This window comes from Cyanistes caeruleus, chromosome 14 (genome assembly GCF_971803275.1).
Source record: "Cyanistes caeruleus chromosome 14, bCyaCae1.hap1.1, whole genome shotgun sequence".
NCBI lineage: Eukaryota > Metazoa > Chordata > Aves > Passeriformes > Paridae > Cyanistes > Cyanistes caeruleus.
In genome coordinates, this window is record NC_141714.1 from 4,030,249 (window position 1) to 4,055,569 (window position 25,321).

Here is a 25,321-nt window from a genome sequence, read left to right on the forward strand (position 1 = left end):
TCTTGCTGCTACTGCAAAATTGTCCTGTGAGTATTTAATCTCCATTGTCTGGGGTTGGATGTGATGTTGAGGGCTGGAGAAACTTATCTTGATTAGGGTTTGTGGTTCAGAGTTCCTGTAAGTGAGCCGAGTGTCGCAGTAACACTGAAGATGCTTCCTGATCTGGTCTAAAACGTGGCAGATTTGACAGTGGGGGCAGTGACCAGTTTTTGTTCAAGACGTTGGTCTGCAGATCTTGTGAGCTCCTCGGGATTTGCCTCTGAACCCTGCCCAGCAGAGGAAAGCAGAACTCTGCTGGCATTTAACCTGCTGCTTACAGAGACCTCTGGATACGTGGATTAGTAAAGACCATCCTCAGATCACAGGGAGATGAAATTTGGGTTTGAAAGAGAGATGGGGTTCTCTTCCCTCATGAAACAGTAGTTCAGGAATGTCGTGACAAATACTCTTATCTCACCAAAGTCAGGATGGCTGTGGTCTGCAGGGATGAGGTAGAAGCACGATTGCCCTTAACTTTCTCCTGGAAACAAGAACAGGGTCGTTTTCTAACACCTCAGTGCAGAGAACTCACAGTTAAATTGGATTTAATCACCCATGCCTTGAGGGCCCTTGTCCTGAAGTATGTTTCCGTGTTATTTTAAGTATTCAAAACCAGGAGTTATTTTATAGAAGAGCTCTGGGGTGGTGAGCAATGCCTGCAGCGATGCTCCATTGGCTCACCCCGCACCCTCAGTGATGGAGGGCTGGTTCTGCACCTTGGAGTCAACTGCGGCTGAGCCTTGCGGTGCGTGTTTAACAGGGAGAGCTCTGCAGGGACAATATATTTTGAGTGTGCCTTACTGTCAGCTTTCCCAGCCTCGCTGCCGTGTGGCTCTGCAAAACCTCCCCGAGCCCAGCCAGCTCTGGCCAGCTCTTCCTCTGGGATCCCTGCATTTCCACACCTCTTCTGCCCTTGCCTTCGCTGCCTACTCCTTGCTGCATTTTACCCTCTCTTCCTCCTCTCCCCTTCCCCGCGTTTGTTCCCCTCTGCCTCTCGTTTTATTGCGATATAAGCCTCGGCAGTCCCAAGTTGCGGGCCAAACTTCCCTGCCCCGGCGGGAGAGCCGGGATTCGGGCAGGCCCGGCAGCGTGGAGGCAGCTTGGGCTTCTGCCCACCTCCTTCCTCGCAGGAGCATCAGCGCCTCGAGGAGCTCCCCCCTTCAACAGGTAGGGAGCAGCCAGCCCTGCTCTGCTCATCCTCCCGCGCCGAAAGGATGGCGGTGCTGTGAGGCCGGGGCTGGGCGGAGGACCCCGGAGCATCCATCGCTCGGGGAGGTGGCCCCAAACCGGGGCAGCGACAGCGACCCATCCCCGCTGCCTACGCTGCGGGGCGGGCGGCTCGGCACAAAGCGGGTGGGTAAACCCTCCTCCGGGGCGCGGGGAGAAGGAGGAGGAGGAGGAAGGCGGGGGGATGCTGCTCCCCTCCCTCCCTCGCTGTGTGCCTGGCTCGCCGCGGCCGGAGCAGCGCGCAGGCGGCACTGGCAGCCCCGGCCGGGCGGCACGGCGGGCAGGGGCGCGGAGCCCTGCGCAGCGCTGCGGAGCCCAGCGGGCTCCGGCCGCCCCCCGAGCCCCCCGCCGGGGCAGCCGGCGCGCCGGTGAGTGCGGGCGGGGGGCGCGTCCCCGCTCCCCCGGGGCTCCCCCCGCGGGGGGCAGCGCGGAGCCGGGCCGGGGATGGGATGGGGCCGCCGGGGGCTGCGCCGGGCCCCGGGTATTGTCTGGGGGTCTGCGGACAACAGGCGGAGCGACGAGGGAAGGGGAGGGGGCTCGGCCGGGCGGCCGCGGGTTCGGAGCATCCCCGCTCCCGCGGCGAGTCCCGAGCGTGTCGGTCCGGAGCGGAGCCGTGCCCCGCTGCACCGGGAGCACCGGGAGCACCGGGATCCACCCCGCCCGCCCGGCGCTGCCGGCTGGACAGCGGGGACAGCGGTGCGGGGGGAAATGCCCGGAGGAGGAGAATCCTGAGCCCCCCTGGCTGGAGCCAGACGGGGAATGCAGGGGCTGAGCGGGGAGAAGGGTTTAGTAAAGCAAAGTCAAATTTCCCCCTGAATCCCGCAGCCGGGCCTAATGGGCACAGAGGCTGTGTTGGGCTGGGGAGGAAAAGGAGTTTTGGGGGCTGCAGTTTCTGAGGCTGGTATGAGGGGACAGGGGAAAAGAGCTCTAGGTATTTTCTCCTTCTCCCAGAGTTACTAGGACTGAGATAGGGATCATTAAAAAGGAATAGCCTAATGCAATTAAGTGGCAGACAGTCCCCACTGCAACACTTATCCATTGTTGCTTGCTCTGCCTCCTGCCAGAATGGTTCTCGCCTGGGCAAGAGAAGTACAATTGAACAAATAGTTGATTTCCCTGGCCAATTGCATCTGTAGTGTCTCCCTCAAATCTGCTGCTCAGTGGCTGCAAATGCAGCAGCATCCCCAGACAGAAACAGAGAACCAGGACCCTCTGATGAGATTCCCGCTGCCGTGGGCTGGCAAGAGCAGCTCCCAGTGGCTGCTCACCCGAGTTGTTCTGATGGCAACAGCAGAGCAGGTTTGCTCCCTCACCTCTCCATCCCCTTAGTGCCCTTCTGGGGAGCGCAAAGAAGAAAAACAGCAGGTGCTGAGGCAGGACCAGCCCACTAATAGAAGATGCTACTTGTGGTTCAGGCAAGTCTTCTCCTTCCTGTAGTCTCTCTTAACTTTTTCCTTGCCCTGGAGGATGCGGGATTTTGAGGGGTTTGGAGGTGATGCTGTTTGGGTGGAGTTTGGCCAGCCTGCCCTTCAGCCTGTGCCCGCGGTGCCCGGGTGCCCCGCAGTGCACAGAGGCAGGAATGCTGGAGCCTGACCCTGCTGCTCCTTTCCGAGAGAGATCCGAGCAGCTGGGGGGCTTGTGGCTGCACCTGGGCCCTCGGCACACACTCGCCTGCTGTGTCCTTTCCCCTGGAATCTCCTCCTGGTTCTCAGCGTGCAGCCGAGCCCGGCGCGTGGGGAGGCACAGATGCATTGTCTGCACTGCTGCGAGACACCCTCGGCACCGGGGGACTGCTGCTTTTCCTCGCTTTGGAGCTTCTTATCACAAGTCTGCATCATGGAGCTTTTCTCCTTCTGTTCTTTCTCCTTTCCTCTCCCTTTGTCTGTAGACTGCCACCTGTCCCACTTCACTCTCAGCTTCTCCTTTGCCTTTTCGTGCTTAATGTGTTCTTTCGCCTCAGTTTCTTTTTGTCTATGTAGACCATGTCCTCTTCAGCCTGCTTCTCTCAACACTGGAGACAGAGCCCAGCCCCTCATCTCAGTCAGAGTATTCCTGCCAACTGTTTACAAAAAGTAGCACAATACCCAGGCTGAACACTGACATAATTACATACCCAGCCAGAGAGTGTAGTAAATAATCCAGCTTTTCAGGCTTTTGCCCAGTGGTGAGTCTTTTGCCATCTCCTCTGCCCATGGGCTAAATGTATTATACTTGGCTTGCATTTACTCATATTCTGGAAGCACGGAGTGAGCGCAGCCGTGTGTGGCATGCGAGTGGATGTACAGGGATGCCTTGCACCATACACACTCCCCGTGCCTGTGTGCATCGTGTGTCTCACTCTGCTCTGGCAGTCGTGCTGGGCTCCTGCTGAGGCTGCCGGGGCAGGGATGGCTGCTGAGGTGTGGGGATTGTTCCATCAGCCAAGGAAAGATGCTCTGGGGTGAAGGTCAAAAGCGCCAGCAAAAAAACCCGCGGGGCTCGGTGCGCGGTGTTTGCCCTGCTGGTCGGCTTTCCAGCACATGGTGTGTACGTGGAATTGCAGACACACAGAATTGTGGATATTGTCAGCACGGTTGTATTTCCAGTTGTGATTGTGAGCCTGAGTCTGTCTGCAGTTGCTTTGATTGTGAGTCAGTCTGTCTGCAGTTGCAGTAGCTGTGAATCAGTGTCTGCCTGTAATTATGTGGGTGAATCAGTGTTGGCTTGTTACACTATGAGTGCAAACGGTTTCCCATAGCAGTTGTGGGTGTGAATCACTCTACAGTCCCTCTGGATGTGTTTTTGAGTAGAGAGATGCAATACTTGGATTAATTTTGTTTTGATGAGGAAAAACTGTCAAGCGGCTTCTCATTTTGGAAAATTAAAGCTGGGTTGGGAGTTGGGCACAGACCTTATTTCTTCGTTACCAGCAGAACAACTTACAGAAGAAATCCACTTTAAGGCTTGCTCCCAAGATTTACATTTTGATCTTTAATTTCTTTGCCTGGTGCCCCTTCTTCCGAGTGTCTTCTTCTGCTGGCATCCCTTGCAGAGCTGCAGACAACACATTTGATAACCATCACATGGTGCCTCTTACCTTCTGTGTGTGGCAGATTCACAGGAAGGTTGTTTATGGCTTGTACAGTGCCTGTGTGTTTACAGGGATGAGCCAGTGTGTGCCTCTCGGGTAGGTGAGCACAAACATTTCCATGCTCAGGAGTCGAGGGCTGTGTGGCTCCTCTGCCACAGCCAGGGCTGTTTCTCTAAGTAGGTGGCAAAGAGCAAGTTGGGTTCAGGTGGATGGAGGTGCTGCTGCCTGTTTCTTGGCCTCTGATTTCTCTAAAATGCTGTAGCAGCTTCTGGCCTTCAGCAGCATCTGTACAGCACCAGACAGCGCTGGACTAGAGGCAAGCTGGAGAAATCCAGGCGACCTCAGGTGATGGAAGCAGAGCTCTGGGCTGGACCAGGCTCCCAGCGCCAGCCTGGCCCAGTGCAGGTAGAGCTCGGAGCTGGCAGGGTTGGGCTGCTGAACGGGGTGTCTGTGCCTGCTCCGTGCAGCGCACACGGGTGTCCCAGCCAGCTCAGTACAGAACAAAGGGATGCAAACAACCTGGGAAGCGAAGGGATGCGAGACAGGGGTCTTGTGAAACACCACAGCGTCTTACTCAGCCGTTTCTGGGCTTCCAGATGAACTGTGGCTGCTCATTGCTGCCCCTGCCCTCAAATGAAAAGATGTTTTTGTTCCCAGGGACCCTCCTTTTTAGCTGGAGTGATTGAGAACTGACGAAAACCCTTCCCAGCGGGGACACAGGCAGCGTGTGCCTCGCCCGTGTTTATTGCTGCTGCACTGAGCACTTGCTGGCTGCTGTCTCTGCGGAGAGAGCTCGGAGCTTTGCTCAAAGGAGCATTAAAGAGGCACAGCGGTGGTCACCAGAAGCCTGGTGTGCTCACAGAGGGTCAGGGACAGCTGGACAGAGCCCTGCCCCTGCAGGTGGGATGATTCTGCAATCCTTGAGGGGTGTTGAAGGACCTCTCTTGCTGCCTGGGACCTGTTTTGGAGAGGCTCCAGTGCAATGAGGAAGGGCTTTAATGAGCTTCTTGTGCTGTGCAAGTGCTCCTGGATTTGGGGGTAAATATGCAGGTGTTGTGAGGTCACCTATAGCGCTGTGCTTGGCTGTGCTGCCATGCAGGTGGGCAGATGGTGCTTGACACCACCAGGGGCTGGATCACCCTCTTCTTCCTGCACAGAAGTGCTTTGATCTGGCCTCTTGGGCTGAGGCTGCCTTTTCTTCCCAGCCTGATTTCCAGCTGGCTCCCAGCATCAGCTCCTCACTGCACAGCCCTCCCTGAGATGCCTGACTTGACAAAAGATGTGCAGGTGCTGCAGGTGCTGAGGGCTGAGTGGGAGCTGTCAGTGCTCTGCACCCCTCCAACTGATGCCACTGGTGTCCATGCATGGCACGTGGGGATGCTGATCCAACGGCACCACAGATGAACAGCACCTCTGGGTGCAGTGCTGGGGCAAATTTGTCCTTTGGGCTGGTTTCTGAATGCTGTCTGCACGGTGAGACTATTGCTGAGTGAATCAGATGGTTCCCCTGGCTGTGCATCTTCCCAGGAGGCAGTAATTTGGGTGAGATACTCATGTGACTCTCACAAACGTGCCCAGGTGGGTTTATGGGCCTCTTCTACTTTCATTTCTTTTCTGGTGCTCGCAGTATCCCCCTCTCTGGCCCTTCTCTCAGGTGTTTTCACAAGCTTTACCTTTCAGCCCCCACCTCCAGAGTTCTGTGTCTCTCCCTTGTCAGCAGTAAGCCTGTGCTAATCACTCTTTCCTAGGAAGGCACTTCAGAACATTTAATGGTGTCTAGAATAAGGATTTCTGGGAAGATCAGGCTCAGTGTGCCAAGTCAGGAGATACCCAATGTTGGCACAATTACTAGGGTACCTTGCTGATTTGGAAGTTTCCAGCACTTCTTTTGGTTCCCAAACCCATTTCAGTGGGAGCAGGGGCTGGAGCATGTCACTGTCACAAGGGGAAGGAAGGAAGCTTTTCCAATTCCTTGTTCACAGCACATCCAAAAGGAAGACTGTATTTCCCTGGAGTGCCGTTGCGCTACGATGCTCTGGAGATTGGACAGATTGTCTTGGAGAGGAGTGGGAATGTTTGTGAAGCCCTTAGGTGTGTGGTTATAAAGACACCTGCCAAATTCCATGTGCTGTGAACTCCGAGTATCGCTGGATTCCAGCTGCAGAGTGTCAGCAGGGCTCCTTAGGAAATCTGCATTGGATTCAGCTGTGGAGGTTACCAGCAACTGCACAATTAGTGCTGAGTGCATTTGCTAACTGTGCCATTAAGGAGTGAGCAATGGACAGATGGAGGAAGGAAGAAGCGCAGGGCTGCTCTGAACACACACCATCCCTCCAGACTCCATCTTGCACAAACACAGAGGAGAAACAGAAGCTCTGGGGAAATGCTCTTTAACTCATATGGAAAGGGAGTCACTCTAAAGAGTTGTACCACTCTTTTCTGAGCTTGGAAATTTGGCCATTCTGCACTTTTTTCTTTATGGACACTGTGCAGTTTTCCCTTCAGCCAGTCCTAGTAAGAGATTTGAGGTTTTTTTCTTCTTTGAGGCTGTTAATAGCCAATTAACATTCCTAAACCCTCGCTTGGTTACATGCAGTTAAATGCACGTTGCCTGCATCCTCCCTCCCCTTTCCGAGCATCAGGGATCCCTGCAGGTATTCAGATCAAGGCGTTAGCTGATTCAGAGCTTTCCTGAGTGGGAAGTGACAGCTGAATAGCCTTACACGAGGACAGCCCCAGCACGGGCTGGAGGAGCTCCAGCACTGCTTTCCCTGAAGCACTCTCGTGGGTGTTCCCATCCCTTCCCTGCGCACCGAGGGACCCCTTCGCCTGCTCTGCCACCAGCATCCTCTCCAAGAGCTACTCTTGTGTGCTAAAATCTGAGGAGCTCAGTTACAGGGCTGTTAAAACCTCGAGAGTTATCTTACAAACTGATTTTATTAGAGAGGCTGTGTGGCCAGTGGCTGTTGGGCTTCTAAAGCACTTGCACCAGTTGGGTTCTTGTGTGTGCCTGTGGCTGGGCTTGCAAGAGCCCCAGGAAAGGGAAGAAGTGATGCTGAGAGCTGCTGTGCCACGGGAACCACACTAGGATCTGGCTATGGGGAGCTTTGGATCACCCCCTAAACTGTCTGAATGGTGGATCTCCTCCTCTGCAAAAGCCTCCTTGTATTTTCCAACACGTTTCCTGCTTGGAAGAGCAGGAGTGGGTCTGCTTCTCAATCCATCTCCAAGTGTGAGGTAGCCACAGAATGAGGAAAACGCCCTGCAGCCTCTTCTATCCAGCTTCCCAAGAAAAATACAGTGCATGAAGCAAAGGGCAGCGGTAGGAAACAGTGCCAAGCTGTTTTCTGTGCTGTGCTGTCCTTCCCGAGTCCGTAAGTGCAGCCATGGCAAACCCCCATTTTGGGGGCATTCTCAGTGTGAACAAACTGAGATGTGACTAGCAGAATGTCTGCTTGGGCAAGTAGTGAAGACAGATTTTGCTCCCAGTGCAGTTATAGAGCTGGTTCTGATGCTTAAAATGAGACTCAAGCACAGATTTGACTTAATTCAAGCACCCCTGTTGTCCTTGGCTATGCTCCTCATCAGAACTATAGAAAGTAGAAAATTAACCTTCATCCCTGTATAATATTGAATGAAAACTCTATGGTCAAGGTTTGGTGAAAACAAAATTGTTAAGAGCTTCTTGGCACAGACAGGACACACCCACATGGAAAGTGTTGGATTTTGCCACTGCTCCTGAGCCTCTGAATTACCTTGTTCCTCCATTTTCTTGTATTCTTTTTTCTTTTTTTAGCTTCACTTTTCCACTGTTGGTGGATAATCTGCCCCACTCATGGTTTCACCAAATCTGATAAAGATGGTCCCAAATGTTCTGCAGGAGCCATAACAGTTCTTGCAGAGCCAGGAGACACCTGCTGCAAATCCAAAGTGTCCTCATTTGTGTGGGGAATCCCTGGTCAAAGTCTGCTGGCTGTGCAAATTCTGGCCAAACAAAGCATTTTTGGAAATCAGCAGTTGAATGGGAAAATGTTGATTTCAGTGAAAATTTTCAGCAGTGTCTTGGGAAGGGGGGAGGATAGACAGCAATGGTTCTTTTAAATTTTTTTATATTTTTTTTTCTTTTGGCTAGTGTTTGAAATTGCCTTAGGGAAAAAAAAAATGAGTTAAATACTATTGTATAATATGCAAGTTGAAATGGAATGAAAGAGAAAAGTTGAAAGGAAATCTGTTGAGAAGCTGCTTATTGAAGAAGTTCTAAATTTGCCTTATAAGAAAAATCAACATTTTATCTGTCCTTGTCGTGATTTGGAACGAGTCTCCCCGAAATGCTGGAATTTCCTACAGACCAGATGTTCAGCCAGTTAATTTGTGCTTCATCAGCAAATACGTGAATTTCCAAGGCTGTGTGTCCCCTCTCAGCTGGAAGGTGCAAGAGCCAGAGGAGCCACCCCAAATCAGAGCTTTTCTCACCAGAGCTGTGGGTGTGCCCATGCCAGAGGCTCCTGTACCTCCTTTGGTGTGAGGATGAGCTTCCCTAGGGAGCATTCAGGTAAAATCCTGATTAATAAAGCCTGAGCACACTGTGCCTAAATTAATCCGTGCATTAATTTCTGCAAGGATTTGAAGTGACTGCTGGGGAGGAAGGTAAAGGTAACTAGGGCCAAATGCTGGCTTGTTTTTTTGGGTTTTTTCCCCCCCTGTGCCTGCTGTTAGTGAGAATCCTGCCAGAACAAAAGCCGAGGTGGGTGGTAAGGACTGGCGGTGTCTGGCTCTTACCTTCTGCCTGCCTGGCAGCTCGTGTGCTCCTAGAGCTAAAAAACAAGGCTCAGGGAGACTGTAGGGCCACATTGCTGTGGGGAGACCAGCTAAATGCAGAAATGTGATAAAACACACAGCCTGGCCTCGTGCCTCTTCTCTTGCAGGGGCAGGGGTAGCCAGGTACACACTGAGGACATGTGTGACCTCCAGGTCTTTCCATCCTGCTCTGCCTGGAATTTCTGCTGGGAGCTCTCCTCTCCCTGATCCCTGTGCAAAGCCCTTCTCCTGGGCAACACTCAGTTCCCCTGCCCCCTTCATGCTGGGGCAGCCTCAGCTGGCTGGAATTGCCATCCAGGAGCTGGGGTTTGGCTTTGCAGCCAGCACCTCCTTCAGCGCCGGACGGAGCTGCCTGCGGCTCTGCAGCGTTGAGCGGAGGAATCCAGAGGTCACGTTTGGCTGGCACCAGCATCTTGCCCTGGTTTCTGCCTGCTGTGATTGACTGGAGCCTTCACTGCTGGCTCTGGGGGCTCAGAGTGGGGCTGGCTGTGCCTGGCTGCCATGGTGCTGAATCCCCTGTGTGGGGACAGGCAGAGTTGTGAGGGGGAGATGTCACGACAAGCTGTATTTATCCAGGCTGTTGCTTGGCAGTGCTGCACCAAGGTGCATCAACATAATGAGATACATAAAAGGAGAAGGCAGTTAAATGTGCAATAACATCACAATAAAAGTAAAACTGAGCATTAATGAAAACTCTGAGCACACTAAGTGTAGTATCGTCGAGCGCTCCCACCACCTTAGGCCTTGGTGGTCAAACTTAATAATAATTTCTGGCAGTGTCATTACCGGAATTAAATGAGGGTTTAACTGTCTAGAAAAAGATGTTGGGGAAAAAAAAAATAGGTCTTGAGACTTCACAAGTGGTTTTGCTGTGTGGATGTCACTGAGGCAGCGGAGGCACCAGAGGCAGATTGTGACTGCAGGGTGAGGTGGAGGAAGGGATGGCTGGAAGAAGAGCCAGTGTGGTTACTTTGGAAAGTGAGCTTTGCACTTGCTGTTGAAACACCTGAGGAGCTGCAGGATTGTCTGTGAGGGTGGGATGAGGGTTTTAAAGTGTGTACCTGCTTGGCTCTGACCCGTGATGCAGCCTCCCCAGGACCAGCAGTGCTCCAGGGCATGATGCTGCTTTGGGTTCCTGAGGGTTTCCTGAGATTTCAAATACCCCAGAAATGACCCCAGAAATACTGACTGTTGCCCAACATGAAAAATTGAACTGTTTTCTTTCCCCTAGTAACTAAAGTCTCTTTCCTCTCCTCTCATTCCCCTCTGTCCCACCCTGGCAGGTTTTGGAGGCTCGTTTTGCAGTGGCTGCACGCTGACACCATGGCGCCGAGGCTCCCGGGAATGGGGCCCTTCTCCCTCCTCAGCCTTGGAGTCCTGCTCCTGGTTCTGGCTCTCCCTGCTGATGCTGGGTAAGGTGGTGAGTGCTGAGCTGTTGGCCAAGGCTGCAGTCCTCTCACTGAACTTAAATATCCTGGGGTCAGCATGTATATGATCCATGTGTATGAAGCAGTGCAGGGCAAAGCACTAAAGTGTCTCTGCTGTGTTTGACCCTCCCTTTGCCCCCATCCCCCTGCCTTTCACCCAGGGACTGTTCAGTCCCTAACGTGGCTGGCACTACCATTATTTCAGGTGCTCTCACTGAGATCAATTGTCAGCGTTTTTTAAAACAAAACCCATTTTCAGATTTGGCCTCTGCACAACTCATTCTGGGCAAGGACTGTGCTTGTCTGAGTTTTAACCTGGAAGAGAGATTCCCCCCACCCCGTTTAATATTTTAATACTATTTTGAAGAAGAGAAAATCAGTCTGTTTCATCTGTTTGCTTGTTAATGGTGTAATGACCCACAGGCAGCATACCTGACCTGCCGCAGCACCGGGGTTCTCTGCCAGCCCTGGCTGGGCTTGCTGCTCTCCTGTGCCTGGGTGTGCAGGCTCTGGCTGTCCTGGCAAGGAGAGTGCTGCTGCCAGCTTCACCTTCCCAGCCTCTGGAAGCTGTCTGGAGGAGATGAAAGCCTGTTAGTCCATGACTGCATCCCACCAGAGCCTTTTCTGGGTGAGCTCAGAGAGCCCTTCGAGGAAGGAAGACTGAGATGCCGCCAGCTGTGGGGAGGGAGGAGCCCTGCACAGAGGGAGAGAAATGCAAATAATACATGATTTCTATAAAACATTTAGAAAAGCCTTTAGAGTGCCAGGTATGGACACTGAAATGCTGTCTGCTGAATTAGAAGTCCAGAAGGGACCAAGGATCTTCATGCATGAAAAGATTTCAGCGCTGCCCCTCCCACCCTGTCCCCCCTGTTCTGCTCTGTCTGCTTGGATTTGACTTTGCAGCTCGCCTTGTGCTGTGAGTGCTGACCCTGCCTTCCTGCACAGGCACAGTCAGCCCTGGGCACTGGCCTCTCACCCACAGTGGCTGTGGGGGATGTCCCCATGCCCTGTGCCTGTGGCTCTGCCTTCCTCACTGCTGCCTTTTCCTGCCCATCACGAATTCACCCGAGCCGCTGCTCCCTCTCCACCTGCCACGCAGAGATTGCTCAGAATATTGGTCCCCAGGAGGATTTGCTTCCTAAATTGTGTGTGAGGGGACCCCTGTGCTGATGTGGCACAGCTCCCCAGAGAGCCTGTGCACAGGTGGCAAGGTAATGACTTTTCCTCAAGCCTATCCTAATTAAATTTGCTGTAAACCTCCGTCCTTCCTGCCTAAAGGATTTTAATTATTTTAAAACCTTGATCCCACACATCTCTTTGCAGTTCCTTTATGCCTTGCTAAAGGGCAGCTTTAGCTTTATGTTAAGGTGAGGTGAGGCAGCCCAAAGCTTTCCTGGGAAAGGAATTATTAGCCCAAATCAGGTGCCAGGCAGAGGTGCTGCTGGCTCTCTCCTGCCTGCACCTTCCCTTGTCCTGCCTACGCTGCTCTCCCCCCAGCGCCTCCCCAGCAAATCCCACACTGCTCACATTGAAGTCAAACCCTCAAATGTCAGGCTAAGTAAAACAGCTTTGAAATTTGTAAACTCATTTTTCCCATCACCGCTGAGCCTCCGCCAGGAGTTCCTTCACAAAAATCCATCCTCTCACTCTTTATATTATGGGTAATTTTTAAAGATAGCTTATAAAACATTAATGAATGAGCTTTTCATGAGCATGCTAGCTATTCATAAGTTATAGATGGTTATATACTCATCAGCAGACACTGGGACAGATTGCTTTTAACCATGACATCTATTGAAAGCTGGTACAATTGAAACCCCACTAATTACAGCAGGCATTTGTTAAATTTCTCAAAACTCTTCTTACCTGCAGGGACTTCAAGTCCAGATGAAAAGCCAAAACCAGTGTTTGGATTCAGCTGGAAATCTTGGAAGCTGTGATGCAGTTTGTAATGTCAGGGGTGTTTTGATGTTTGGATCTGGCAGGTTGCATTAGGGCTGGGTCAGGTGTTATTTTCCCTATGGAAACTGGAATTTCAACACCGTGTTACCCTCCTTGTGTTCCTGGAGGCTCAGCTTCCTGGTTTGACCGCTCCTCCAGGTGTTGCTTTGCTAAAATACTGAGGCTAAGTGGTCCTGAGAGAGGTGGGATGTGCCTCTGGAGAAGTGTACCTCAGGCACTTGAAATGCAATTTCCCAGAGTGTTTGGTCAATGAACCCAATGAAAATTAATGTCAGAATTTCCCAAAACGGAATATTTCAATTAACTGCAGCATTCGAAATAGTATTGATTCAGCCTGACTCTTAAAGTACCCGTACCCTGCTCTCAATTTTTCCTCTTTTGCTAGGAAATACTCTTTGCACCTCTTTTATCTTACAGAATCTGAGTTTTCTGTTGGGTGAACACTTTGACAGGGAACTCCAGCTCTGGTACTTGTCACCCTACTGACCCTTCACAGTGTATTTACAGGTGCACCAGCAGTGTCGGGGGTAGCCAGGCTGACCAGATGGGATGCAGCAGGATAAAGCTTTGAACTCCTTAAATAATATTCCTTTTTCTGTAGTTTTTTGTGGGTTTTCTTTCCCCCCCAGTTACTTCATGAGGCATGCTGAAAGCAGTAGCTGCCACACCTCAAAGGACACAAGGCTGGGCTGGGAAGGAAAGGGGCAGAAGTGTTAGAAAGTGACAATTTAGGGGTTTTCTTCCCCCAGGAGGACACTTCTGATGGTCATAGGTGCTGTCCTTGGTAATTGTAACCATGAATTCCATGTCCACCACCTCTGGTTAGTGGCATTTGTGGTCTTCCTCTGGCCAGTGCTCCCCTGTTATTCTCTTCTCCACTTAGTGCCAATTTGCCAGTCAGGGCTTCTCTGCTCCCAAGGGGCTCCTGTAGCTGCTGCTGAGCATCCCTCTGCTTCAGCAGCCTTTTTTCCCCTGCCTGCCTGGGTATCCTCAGCCATCTCGCTGCCTGTTTGTGCCTCTTAATCTTTTTTTTTGCCTCATTTGTCTCTCCCTTATTTCCTCTTCCATCTTCCTTGAAAACTCTTCATCTCTATAGATTTTTCTTTTTGTTTTCTGTTACTTAATCTTCTGCCTTTCCATTTGTTTTGGTCCTAACAGCTATTTCTGCTGGGGAAAGCTGTGCTTGAAGCCACAGCACTGATGCTCTGTGTCATCTGAAATCTCTTTTAGAGGCAGGTGGTTCCAGAAGGACTCGCAATCTCCTTTTCTGTTGATTGAAAGGGAGACACAAAATGCAAATGTATTACTTGAGCCCCTTGTGTTTGCAAAACTGCATTGAAGATTTTGTTCAGTGAGATGTGCTTTTTTAGAGGAATTTACTCCTTGTTTTATTCCACCTGGGGCAGAATATGTTCTGAGGAAATCATCTTGTTTGGGGGCTTCCAGGCTTCTTGTGTTGAGCAGAGATGGGAATGTGGAAACTCATTTGTTTTTATAAACAGGGAAAGTTCAGCAAACTGCAGAGATGGTTCACTAAGTGTTTTAATGATGAGGCTTTAAGCCTGTTTACTGAATTTTTACTTTTCTGTCTCCCCTCTTCCCTGGGGCAGAGATCTTTGAAATGGCTCAATCTGGCAAATAACTGGTGTCACTTCTCCCATGCTGCCTGCAAGGAGATAGTGGCACTTGAATAACTGAGCTTCCCACAGCCTCTGCTCAGAAAATGCCCATTTTTAGGGCCAGGCAATGGATATTGGAGCAGCAACCTGTTAAAATAGGGCTCCTAAACTGCTCCCTGTGGTGCTGCTGGCTCTGAGGAGGGAAAGGTGGGGAGGGGACAGCGGGGAGGTCTGTGAGGATCAGAAATGCCCTGTGCTGAGTCCTGCAAACGCATGACTTTATCAAAAGCTGAGTCCTGCACTTCAGGCTGGAGCAGGAATCCCCTTCCCTTCACTCCCTGTAGCTTCTCAGAGCATGCACAGCATAGATTTCCCCCCTAACGCTTTTTTCCTGGTTTTCCCCCTGTCCCGTGGGCCAGGCTCTCTCAGAAGCACGTCTCGGACGTCGTGGATGACAGCAAAGACAACATCACCATTTTCACACGCATCCTGGACCGGCTCCTGGACGGATACGACAACCGCCTGAGGCCTGGGCTCGGAGGTCAGTGGGGTGCTTCCCTCAGCTGCGTGTCTTCAGCAAGGCCAGGCAGCACGGATGATTCTGAGTAACTCAGGTGCTGGCAGGAGGGGAGGCTGCTCGCTGCCAGCCTCAGTTGGTGGCTGTTGCCCCGTTTTGGGGCTGTTCTGGGGGTCTCGTGGGCCGAGAGGTGCGAGGCCCAGGGTGCTGTGGCGGCCTGTGACAGCGAAGGGACGGGCCTGCAGATGGAGCAGCTGGGGATGAACCTGCTCCTGCTATTTTAGAGGCATCACCCTTTCAGAAATGCTGATCCATCCAGAAAGGAAGTCATTGAGGGGCTGGAGCGCGTCCAGAGGAAAGGCCTGGAGCACAGATCTGATGAGGAGCAGCTGGGGGAGCTCAGCCTGGAGAAAAGGGGGGTCATTCTCACTTTCTACAGCTCCCTGAGGGAGGTTGTGTGTAGCCAGGTGTGGGTCAGTCTCTTCTCCGAGGTAACAAATGAGGTAACAAGAGGAAACAGCCTCAAGTTGCACCAGGGGAGGTTTAGATTAGATGTAAGGAAAAACTTTTCACAGAGATGGGTGTAAAGCACTGGAAAAGGCTCTCTGAAATGGCAAAGGCACCATCCCCGAAAGTGTTGGTGAGGACAAGGCTTAGTGCTGAACGTGGTGCTGGTGCTGGGTGTACAGCTGGACTTGATGACCTTTTCCAACCTGAATGATTCTCTGGCTCTTTACCACCATTCTGCAGAACCTTCACCTCATGTTGGTGCTGCTTTTTAGTCAGTTTGCTTTGCTACAAAGCTTCTATCTCCACATCTTCTCAGTTATTTCCTATGCAGCTGTCACCTGGCAGGCTCTCCCCCCGTGCTGCTCTGGGCACCGGGCACTCACCCAGGCCCTGCTGCCTCCTGAGCTGCATTCGGCACTGCTGCCACTATTGCTGCTGCTGCAGAGTTTCACTGCAAGCTCCTACACTTGTCTGAGATGCATCAGAAAGAAAAGGCTGTGGCAGTCACCTTCCCACCTAATGCCTACAGCTCCAGTCAACATGATCTAAGGGGGCAGGAGAATGGGGAGATGTGTGGGGAAGACAGATGAGATTACGGAGATGTGTGCCTGGGTGGTTTCCTGGTGCACTCTTGCTGTGGCAGAGGTGGCCCCTCTCAGGTGCTGACAGCTGTGTGTCGCTGGGGCTGCCGAGGGAATGTTCCTGCACTGCTCTGAGCTCTCCTGCCCAGCAAAGGTGTGCTGCTGGAGCATGATTTCCATCCAGAGCTGGAGTCACCACATGCTCTCCCATTTTCTGAAAATCTTGCTGCCAATAGCTGCTTTTCTGAGCTCTTGCATGCTGATGGGATCTCCTGGAATGGCACTTTCCTTCCCCAGAGCAGCCTTGCCTCCTCCCAGCCCCGTGTCCACCTTTGTGCCACAGCCCTCTGCCCTGCAGCTGCCCTTTGAGACCATGCCAAACCTGGGGAGGAAGGGCTTTTCCAGTGAGCATCCTCCCCTCTGCTGTGCTGCAGGACCCAGACAGGAAAGGGTTACAGTGTCTGCATAAGCAATCAGTCAGTTTTATTGCTTTTGTTGCTTGTTTCTTTCCCCCAGAATTAACTGTGGTCCTACTAATAGCTTTGCTTCCTCAAGTCTCCCCGATGGCTGTATTGATTTAACTGAAACGAGTTCTGCACGGGGACTGAGGGGGCATTTCTGCTCACTGTAGGCTCAGCTGCAGACAAGCCCATGCTAAGTGTTAACAAGAGGAGTCCCAGGAGCACCTTGCTGGGGAAGTTCAAACCTTTCCTGGAACATCTTTGCTCCATTGCTTTAGATCCTTTAATAATGTGTTTAACATAATAAATTGCCTTTGCCTGAGCCAGCCCTTGTGTGTTTAAAGATTGCTTTCACCTCTGTGTTCCCCTGCTGAGGCTCTCTGGCAGACCCAGATGGGAGCTGATGAGGGCTGCAGGTTTTGGGGGCTCTTGACTGGCTGTGAGTTGTCCTCTGTGTATGGAGCAGCCTGGTGAGCCAGGCCCTCCCCACTTTTAGTTGTTTTTTCCGAGGCTGAAGCCTTGGAGGTCTCTCAGGAGGAGAATTAGGGTGAAAGACTTCTCCCACTGCTGCTGGTGGCCAGAGAAGCAGAAATTATCTTGCTGCAGACTCCAGAGTTTGGGGTTAATGGAAGAGCCTGGGGTGGCAGTCAGCAAGAGACAGGCTCCTGATGCCCAAGGCTGTGTGAGGGCTGGGAAAGCGATTGTCTTGCTCCAGGTGAGCATCTGGGTGATGGACAAGGAACATTGGTTTTCCTGTAAGACAGCACTGGGCAGTCCCTGTAGTCTCCCCATTTCCCTTGGGAATGTCTTCCATTGCTCTTCAGAAGATGTCAGGCAAGTGCATCCACACCCTGCAGTGCACAGACAGGGCAGATGTGGTGATCTTGTGTCCACACCCGGGCTGGTGGAAGGGTGGAGCTCCCTAAATTGTGTGTAACCTGTGTGAAAAAGGACATGCAGGCTCTTTGCCTGGCTGGCTTTCCTGTTCTGGATGAGATGCCCCTGCAGACACTTGGGACATGGAGGGCTGAGCAGGGTTTGGAGCTGCAGCACCTCTCAGGGCTCTGCAGTGCTGTGTGTGCTCAGCCCCATCCCCTCCTTCAGCTTCCTGTGCGCCAGGAACAGAGCAGTGTTTGTTTAGACTTTGGGAGAAGACACTGTGTAAGCAACAGAGTGTTAATGTGGTGACTTCTCCCCTCAAGATAGCCTCTTTGTATTTATTTTCTTATCCCCTCTGCTTTCACCATCTGCTGCCACCCACTCTAATAGCTGCCATGCCAGAGCTCCTCTTCCTACCAGGATGCTGCAGACACGAGCTGAAGCAAGCCCGTGCTGAGGCTGCTCAGGAGCGCCTGCTGCTGCAGAGCCAGCTTCCAGGTGAGGGTGGCCCTGGGCCTGGCTGCTGCTCCTGCCCCAAACAGGAGACATCCAGTCCAGCCAGGAGCCCGTGCTGGCCTGAGGTGGGGGGAGATTGTGAGCACAGTCCAGGCTGGCTTAGAAGAAGAAAGGCAGGGGAAGGTTGCTGTCAGACCCCTTCTTCTGCAGTAACACCCTGTAGCACTGGGGACACAACCATTTGTGTCACAGTGTCTGGCAGGAGGTCCCTCCCTGTCTCTGCCAGCTGAGCCAGGGCTGGATTCCTCTTAGGAACAGAGACAAGTCTTTTCTTTGGCCTTGTGACCCCTGAAAGATAGTCTGGGCTTGGGGAAGAGGTAGCTGCATAAAGAGAGCATCTTCTAGGACTCAGAGTGGGGGAGGAGAGGAAGGAGCTGTCAGCAGAAAACCTGTTTCCCCTGGGAGAACACGGGGCAGATTGGTTATTAAGTCAGAAGAGGAACAGCGATGGACCCCGAGGGAATGGAGACATCTGTTGTCATGGCCAACCTTGTAGGATCAGAAAATGTCCCAAGAGAGCTTCTGTGGATGGCACGGGCCTCTGCTCTTGGTCTGGAGCTGTGAAGTCACACAGATCCTGTGCCCAGCCTGGAGGAGCTGCATGAGAAGTGTCTGTCTGTAGCTCTCTGGTTCTCCTTGCTGGGACTCCCTGCGGAGCCTCGTTTGTGCACCTGGAGCTTCCAAGAGCAGGATAGGGGAGATGTGGCCAGGAGAAGGAAGTGGAATTGGCTGAGCAAGGGTGAGATGTCCTGTGCCCAAAAAGAAGAGATGCTCATGGAGTGGGATGCAGAAGAAGGGACCACAAGTGATTCTTTGTGAATGACAAATGTACAGAACTACCCCAGGTGTCCCTACAATCCTTACAGGCCCAGTGTGACGTCCAGCACAGCGACACGAGGGAGGACACAGTGGTTGGGGGTTTGAGGGCCAGTGGTGCTCCCTGGACAGCTGTACCCCTCTACCTTATTTCCTAATTGATGACATTTTGTCGTGCTGCAGCTGAAACAGAGCCATCCTGGGAATGCCTGGGCAGGGCCAGGAGGGGACATTTCCAGGCTTTTCCTTCCTTACAGCCTCGAGAATTCTTTAAATATGCTTTGGCAATGTAGGGCTATCAGGGAGCAGCTTACTGCTCGAGGAGGAGGCACGTGGGACCTTTCCACAGCTGTTTTCAAAGCAAGGCACGGGTTTCTTCTAGCTGAGCCAGAGACTGGCTGCCCCACAGGGCCAGGGTTGTGCCTGAGGCACATTTGGGGTAAGGGTGAGGAACCCAGAGGGCGTCTGGAGCAGTGCTGGACAAAGTCTCTGCATTGAGTGCTTGGGAAGCATTCCAGGGCATGGGCTTTTCCAGGGCATGCCAGGAGAGAAAGATTTTGCCCCAAGGAAGAGAAGAGAGTAGGCTGCTCAGTTTTCTAAAAGATGAGTTGTAAACATCCCAGATAAGCCAGTTTCTCCAATTGCAATTAAAAAGCAATTTGTACCATGTTAAGCAGCCAGGCTGGGATCGATCAGCGTTATCCCTCCTGGATGCAGCATGACTGGCAAGGTAACTCGTGGTATTTCCTTGAAGCTTCTGCAGCATCTCTGGAGTCCCTGAACAGCTCAGTCCTGCTGAGGGGGTGCTGGCTGCTGAGCACCCTGCCAGACCAGCTCTGCACCAGGGGCTTCTGGACAGCTGAGGTTTGGAAGCCTCCTGAAGTGTCCATGGGGTTTAGCAGGACCAGCAAACACAGGCATCTGGATTAAAGCAACACAATTCCCCAGGCAGAGCAAGGTCCTTCACCACTTGGGTGCCTTCTTCCTTGGGGACAGGGTAAATTACATTCCTTGGCCCTGGGGTGGTCCCATCCAGGCAGAGGGGAGCCCCAGCTGGGCATATCCAGAGGGTGAAAGCAACCCAGGCTCCTCTTCCTCTTCTCCACTGTGTTGTTCTTTGGTGTCAGCACCTCCCAGCCCACACTGGGCTCGAGCAGGACTTGGTGCAGTCGGGGCCTGCTGCTCACAGCTCAGATCAGGGGTGCCCTCCTGGGCCTGTGGTGCCTTTTATCTATCCTCACTGTGTCTGCTCTGCCTTGCCAGTGGTTTTGATCTAAGCCACCTGTTAATATTTATCCTGCTGTTGTATTTCCATGGTTGTTTTGTCAGCAAAGTGCACCTCAGTTGGAGTTTCTCTTGTTTCCTCTTTCTGTGGTGTAATGTTTCTTCCTGCTCTTTTTATGATGGTGTAGTTTGGCAGGATGGCTCCTGAGGAACACCTATATCCCTGCCTGGCCACCTGTATTTCACTGATTCAAGTGCTGATGGCCAAGAGGTTTTGGATTTGGGTTCAGGACATGCCCCCTTTAGGTTCATTCTTTAGAGACATTCCCAGGAAATGTTTGGTGTGTGATATCTCAGTGCATCTGTCATTTTGGCCTGACCTCCTGCAGGTGAGGGCTTGTTTGTTACTGTGGGAGCATTAAGGCAGAGGGGTTGAAATAGAATAATTAATTAACAGAACTGCCTTCTCTTGAAAGTACAGTGCTTTCCAAAATGAAACAGTGAGACCATATCTGGCTGGCAGGATCCAACAAGAAATACCTTTGCAGTGAAAATAACCTATATCAGTAGTAAAAAGTGTTAAATTGTCCAGACTGAAGTTTACAGAACTTTTATTTCCTAAAATCTGGATGAAATGTTGAAATTTTCCTTTTCACTTGTGGATAGGTTTTTGACCTGTGTGTGCTGAAGCTGCCCCATAAACATTATCTAGACCTACTGTTTGTGTGAGAGAAACATGAGATGACAAACAGAGTTGTCCTCTGTGGTTTATTACGATTTCTAGGGTTTCAGGTCTGTGTTTAGTCTGTTTTTCTGTCTTAATGTTCCACTTTTCCTACTTCTCTTCCACTCTTCTTCCACTTCTCATCTCTTCTCTCTGATCTGACTTCATGCTTTGTATTGATTACTCCAGGGAGGAATGTGATGCTTTCTTAGGGGAAAAAAAACAAAATCCATGTCTTATCTCAGATTTTTGTCTTTGTCTGAGCTTCCTTGATGAGTTTTAATTTGAAGCTGAGGCATTGCCTGAACAGCATTTCCTTCTGTTTACCTTTCTGGGCAACGGGGACCCTGCTCTGTCTCGTCAAACTTCTGAAGTCAAGATCTGTGAACAAATTAAAGAAAGGTTGTCTTCCCGTCGGGGGAAGCTCTCCGAAGACAGCTTCACTGTAGATTTGCAGAGCCCTGGTGCTCTCCTCTCTGGCACAGAATTCCCAGTGGTGTTGCTGTTTAAACCCCTGGTGCACAGCTCTGTGTGAAAAGCCTTGCACACATCAGAGGGCAGGCGAGGAACACAGCCCTGACAGCTGTGCCTAAGGGTGGAAGCCTTCTCTTAAATAAGTTATGAATGTGCTGAGGGCAACAAGGCTCTATCAAAGCTGCAGGGATGTCACAGGCACTCGGGAAGGGTCGGGAACCCATTGTGAAAGGGGATCGATTGCTTTTGGTGTGAAACACCTGGCTTTGGGTCAACACTTTGGGGGTATCTGGCAGAAGCCAGTGCCACTGCAGAGCTCTTGAGTGTGCCACCACGCCGGGTGCCTGCCCAGCTGACCTCTGAAAGGGCAGTGGTGTGGCCAGAGCCCATCCCCAGCTGTCCTTGCTGGGCACTCTTCTGGGCTCTCCAGAGCAGCCCAAACAAGCCCCCAGGCTGTGGGTTGTGATTTTTGAGAAGGGAAAGGTGTTCCTCCTGCTCCTGTGGATGCCTTTTTTCAACTGGTGTCTTCCCTGGCTGTGAGTTTTCAGCGAGGAGCTGCTGACCCTGCCGTGCACCCACACGTGTAGGCAAGAAGATTTTCCCCAGGGTGCAAGACATTTTTCTAGGAAAGGAAAGCCATCTGCAGGGGATTTTTGCCCCAGTAATATGTGCTGGAGTAACATGTCAGAGCTGCAGTTCTGGCTCAGACACCTGCAGTGAAGCAGTGTGAACGCTGGGCAGCTGATCCCTGCCCGAGGGGGAGCTGTGCATGTGTCAGAGATGGGATGATGGTGTTTGTTTATAATGACTCTGGAAGGCGATAGCTGATGTTTCAGCATGTTGAACATGTGTTAGATGGGTTTAAGAACATTAGTAGATGATGTTATAGATGGCTATAAACTGCTTGTGAGGATGTCTTTATTGATCTGTTGGACTATGGCAGCTTCTCCTTTATTAGAATTTCCATTCGTTCAGTCCCATGTAAAGGATTTATAATGTGGCTTTGATATGGATTGAGAAATAAGATTTTTTTATTGGATGTTACAGAAACAACTTTAATTGGTTTGTTCTGGGAAGTTGGTGGTGAAACAACTGGTCAAATACTGAGGAAACTGCAGCTTTTATTTTGTTGAGCTAGAGGATAAAATGTTTGCAGCAGTTCATGTAGTAATATAGAGGCATTGTTTAGGTCTGATGAGGCAAAGTCATTGATTGTGTTGGTGGTGAATTTCAGCCCTGATCCATCTGGAAGAAGCAATCAAATCACATCTATCTGAGCCCCCTGTGGAGGGGGGATTAATGCTGCTGCTTCAGACCTGTTAGCTTCTTAATGCCGTTCCATTTATTTAAAGGTTATTGTTTGATTAAATAAAAATACTGGAGCGTTTGTGAGGTTGGAAGATGCATGGGGCTTTGGGGAGTGCTGCAAGACTGAGGCTAAACTGTGCAGGGTCTCTTAAGCAAAGACTGTTAAAAGTCAAATGGAAATTCCCTGTTGCAGTAAGTGGCAAAACCCTCATCTGATGGAGCAGGAATTTCCTGTGATATTTCTTTATCTACTAACCTGTAACTTAACTTTAAAAATGCACCTCTGAAGGATGTGCAGCTAATGTTTATTAAAAAAAACCCCGAGTGCTTGTGGAGTACTGACAATTATAGGCACAGAGTATAGTCTAGAGAGGGATTTTAATCTACAATTTGCATTGTGAGGAAAGGACGCCCCGTTCTCTTTACCTTCTGGAAGGATATAATTCGAACCAAAGTGTTGGGAATAACAGGCATGGAAGAAGCATATGATTTTTCTTTTCCCCTCTCTCCCAACCTGCTGCAAAATCCTATTGATGACAAAGTTCAGGCTGAGTCAGTGGATGGAACAACTCGTGACTGGAGCAAAATAAATTGTGTCTGAAAAGCCAAGATGCTGTTTCCGTGTCGCAAAAACCATTTCACACAGCTCTGGTTTGGAAGGATCAGTTCTGATATGAGAAACTTTGCTCTGGAAAGGGTCTGAGGACCATAACAAACCCCCCAAAGCAGTGCCAGAGGCTCTGCACGGGGCTTGCTGCATCCTTGAGAGCTCTTGTTGAAGAAGTTTTGTGTCCATATAGGCCAGATCAGGTTTTTTTTGCTGTCCTGCATTCATACTTACTCATCTGAGTTCTTATCTCATCATGTGGATGTCACATCAGCCAGCTGTGGCCAGCATCCTGCAAAATATGAAGGTGTAAACCATGTTGGGGTTTTTTTCCCCCTCAAGTTGTGTTTTCTGTGAAGGGTCTGTGCACATGTGAGAATTGAATTCCAGTCTTTTGTGCATGAAAGATGAGAGCTCTTCTTCCCTTTGGAGAGATGCACCTGGACTTGCCTGAGAATTTGAAAATGCCTTTTCCTAGAAAAGGGCCTTGTCTGCTTTCAGGAGGAAGGGTTAAAAAATAAAAGCATGAAATCTCCTTTCTTCTTCCCTGATCAATCTAGCCATCATTATGAGAGAAGCTTTCTGATAGCTCCTCTTTGTCATGTAATGTCAATACCATTAAGTCCACTTTGGCAAGGGAAGCGATGTATAATTAATTTGCAAATCAGTAAAGTGGATGTGATTTTTATACAAAGGAGAAGGTCTTTAGCTGCAGAAGGCTTTGTGTGGGCATGGCCATGCTTGGATGGGACCTCCCTCGAGCATCCCTGTCCCAGCAGTTCCCCTGTGTGTCCCTCTGGGTTCACACCTTCAGCAGGGCCCATTTGCTGCCCTACAGCAAAGGGACTGAGTCAACAAATAAATGAGAACCAGGTGGGGCAGGGCTGAGCTCTAACTAACAAGTGCCTCTGACACCTACCCAGTGAGTTTGGTTGAGCCAGAAAAACATCTTTAAGACTTTGCCTCCATCCACTGGTTTTGTTGTTTTGGGATTTTTAAAGCTTTGGTTTCATTGGAATTATTATTATTTTGATGCAGAACGCATTAAAAAGAGAAAAGGAAAAATATCCAAGCCCTATCCGGACTGATTTGTTCCCAGAAAGATGTTCAATTTTGTATGTATAATTGAAAGGGGCTAAATATAGCTGTATTAATATTTATGGGCCTTATGTTGGAGTCAATACAAGAGTTGCTGTTCAAGGCAATTAAGCTTTACCTTTTCACATGTAGGATTTCGGTGTTTGGAGATGACATTAGTGGTGTGACCTGCATCCAAGAGAGAAAACACTAAAAGCATGCCATCATCTGTGGAGTATGATACCCTGTATTTAGTGCTGTTTGCTGACAGGCAGTTTGTCTCCAGCGAGGCTGATCTCTCCAGAGCAGGGCTGCTGTCTTAATAGCAGGGAAATCAGGGAAATCAGTGCTCTGGGAGGCTCACAGGAGAACTGGCCCTGCTGTGTTATGGGAGGAACTGAGCAACGAGACTCTCGTGACATCACAAAGTGAGGATTGCCCACCTCTGCTGCATCTGTAGCTGCTGGGGATAAAGAGAAAAAGATGATGGTGGCACTTCATGGATCCCGTTTGTCTTCACACCACCCAGGCCCTGGAGCTGGAGCACGGGAAGTGTGGCTCTTGGTGGAAGTGTGATTCTCGGTGGAAGTGCACGGGGCAGGGAGGGCTCTCCATGCCCTGTCCCTGGGCTCAGACTCTCTGTGCCTGTCTGCAGGGCCAGTCACAACCTTCATGTCATCAAAGCACAGAGAAAGCAAATCCTGTCCGGGGCTCTGGGCTGCTGTAGGGAGCGTGTGCATGGGGAATTAGGTCGGGGCTGTAACGATGAAAACAAGTCAGATTGCGTTAATAACAAAGGCAAAGTGATGGTGTGCTGGATTTCTAAAGCACTGCCTTTCAAGAGAAGGCTATCACTGGGATAACATGACAGCAATCCTGGCAGTGGCTGAATTGCCCTGCATTGCTGCTTTTTGGGAGCTGCAGCTCCTCACTGCTCCAGTTAACAAAGAGCTGTTAGACGCTGTAAAATCTCTCACTGATAGGCACTGCCTGAGTCCTGCCTGTCTCCTAAATTTGATCAATGTGTCAGGCTTTGCCTTTCTTCCATCTGGCTCTGACAACTGCCTTTAGGAAGAAGGGCTGCAGCAAGGAGCCTTGCTTGGGGTTAACCTGCCCTCCCCAGGGCTGCAGGTGGAGATTGTCTCAGTGATGCTGATCCTGGTGCTCATCCCTTCTCCAAGGACTCTCAAATCCTGAGTGGGTGTGTTTCCCTGGTGTGTGGTGTGTTTTGGTAGCTGGAAGCCTTTTAACCTCCTTCAGTAACCATCAGGGGGGTGCATTTTCCAAGGATTTTCATTAGCTTTGGCTGCTGGAGCACAATGGCTGCTTAAACAGGGAGGGAGAAGTGGAATTCAAAGGGCACACCTGCTGAGGTAAAAATGGGGTCCATGCTCTCAGTGGTGGAAAATGAGTTTTCAACTCCAAGTGGCCCTTTGGAATTCCACCTCAGCTCTGGGGATTT

At 50.9% G+C, this 25,321-nt stretch overlaps 1 protein-coding gene and 2 long non-coding RNA genes across 4 annotated transcripts in view; 1 reads left to right on the top strand and 2 right to left on the bottom strand.

Annotated features, from left to right (window-relative positions):
- The first annotated feature begins 867 nt into the window (after positions 1-867).
- The window catches only part of LOC111929183 (gamma-aminobutyric acid type A receptor subunit alpha3), a 72,768-nt gene continuing 48,314 nt past the window's right edge, over positions 868-25,321 (top strand). Inside the window, exons 1-3 of one of the 2 annotated variants that reach the window (XM_023926688.2) lie at positions 868-1,206; positions 10,438-10,566; positions 14,585-14,706. In XM_023926688.2, the coding sequence (XP_023782456.2) occupies positions 10,478-10,566; positions 14,585-14,706 (211 nt within the window). In that variant the 5' untranslated portion in view covers positions 868-1,206; positions 10,438-10,477. Of the gene's footprint in view, positions 1,207-1,563; positions 1,635-10,437; positions 10,567-14,584; positions 14,707-25,321 lie in introns of those variants that run through there. The other variant, XM_086850160.1, reaches the window with a different exon arrangement.
- LOC147650509 (uncharacterized) lies at positions 10,356-15,126 on the bottom strand. Its single transcript, XR_015276186.1, has 2 exons — positions 12,451-15,126; positions 10,356-11,275 (listed from the first exon to the last, which is right to left on the bottom strand). It is a non-coding gene; the product is annotated as an uncharacterized LOC147650509 (long non-coding RNA).
- Positions 20,435-24,235, bottom strand: LOC111929185 (uncharacterized). The gene is made up of 4 exons (XR_002864563.2): positions 23,999-24,235; positions 23,017-23,074; positions 20,721-20,774; positions 20,435-20,600 (listed from the first exon to the last, which is right to left on the bottom strand). It is a non-coding gene; the product is annotated as an uncharacterized LOC111929185 (long non-coding RNA).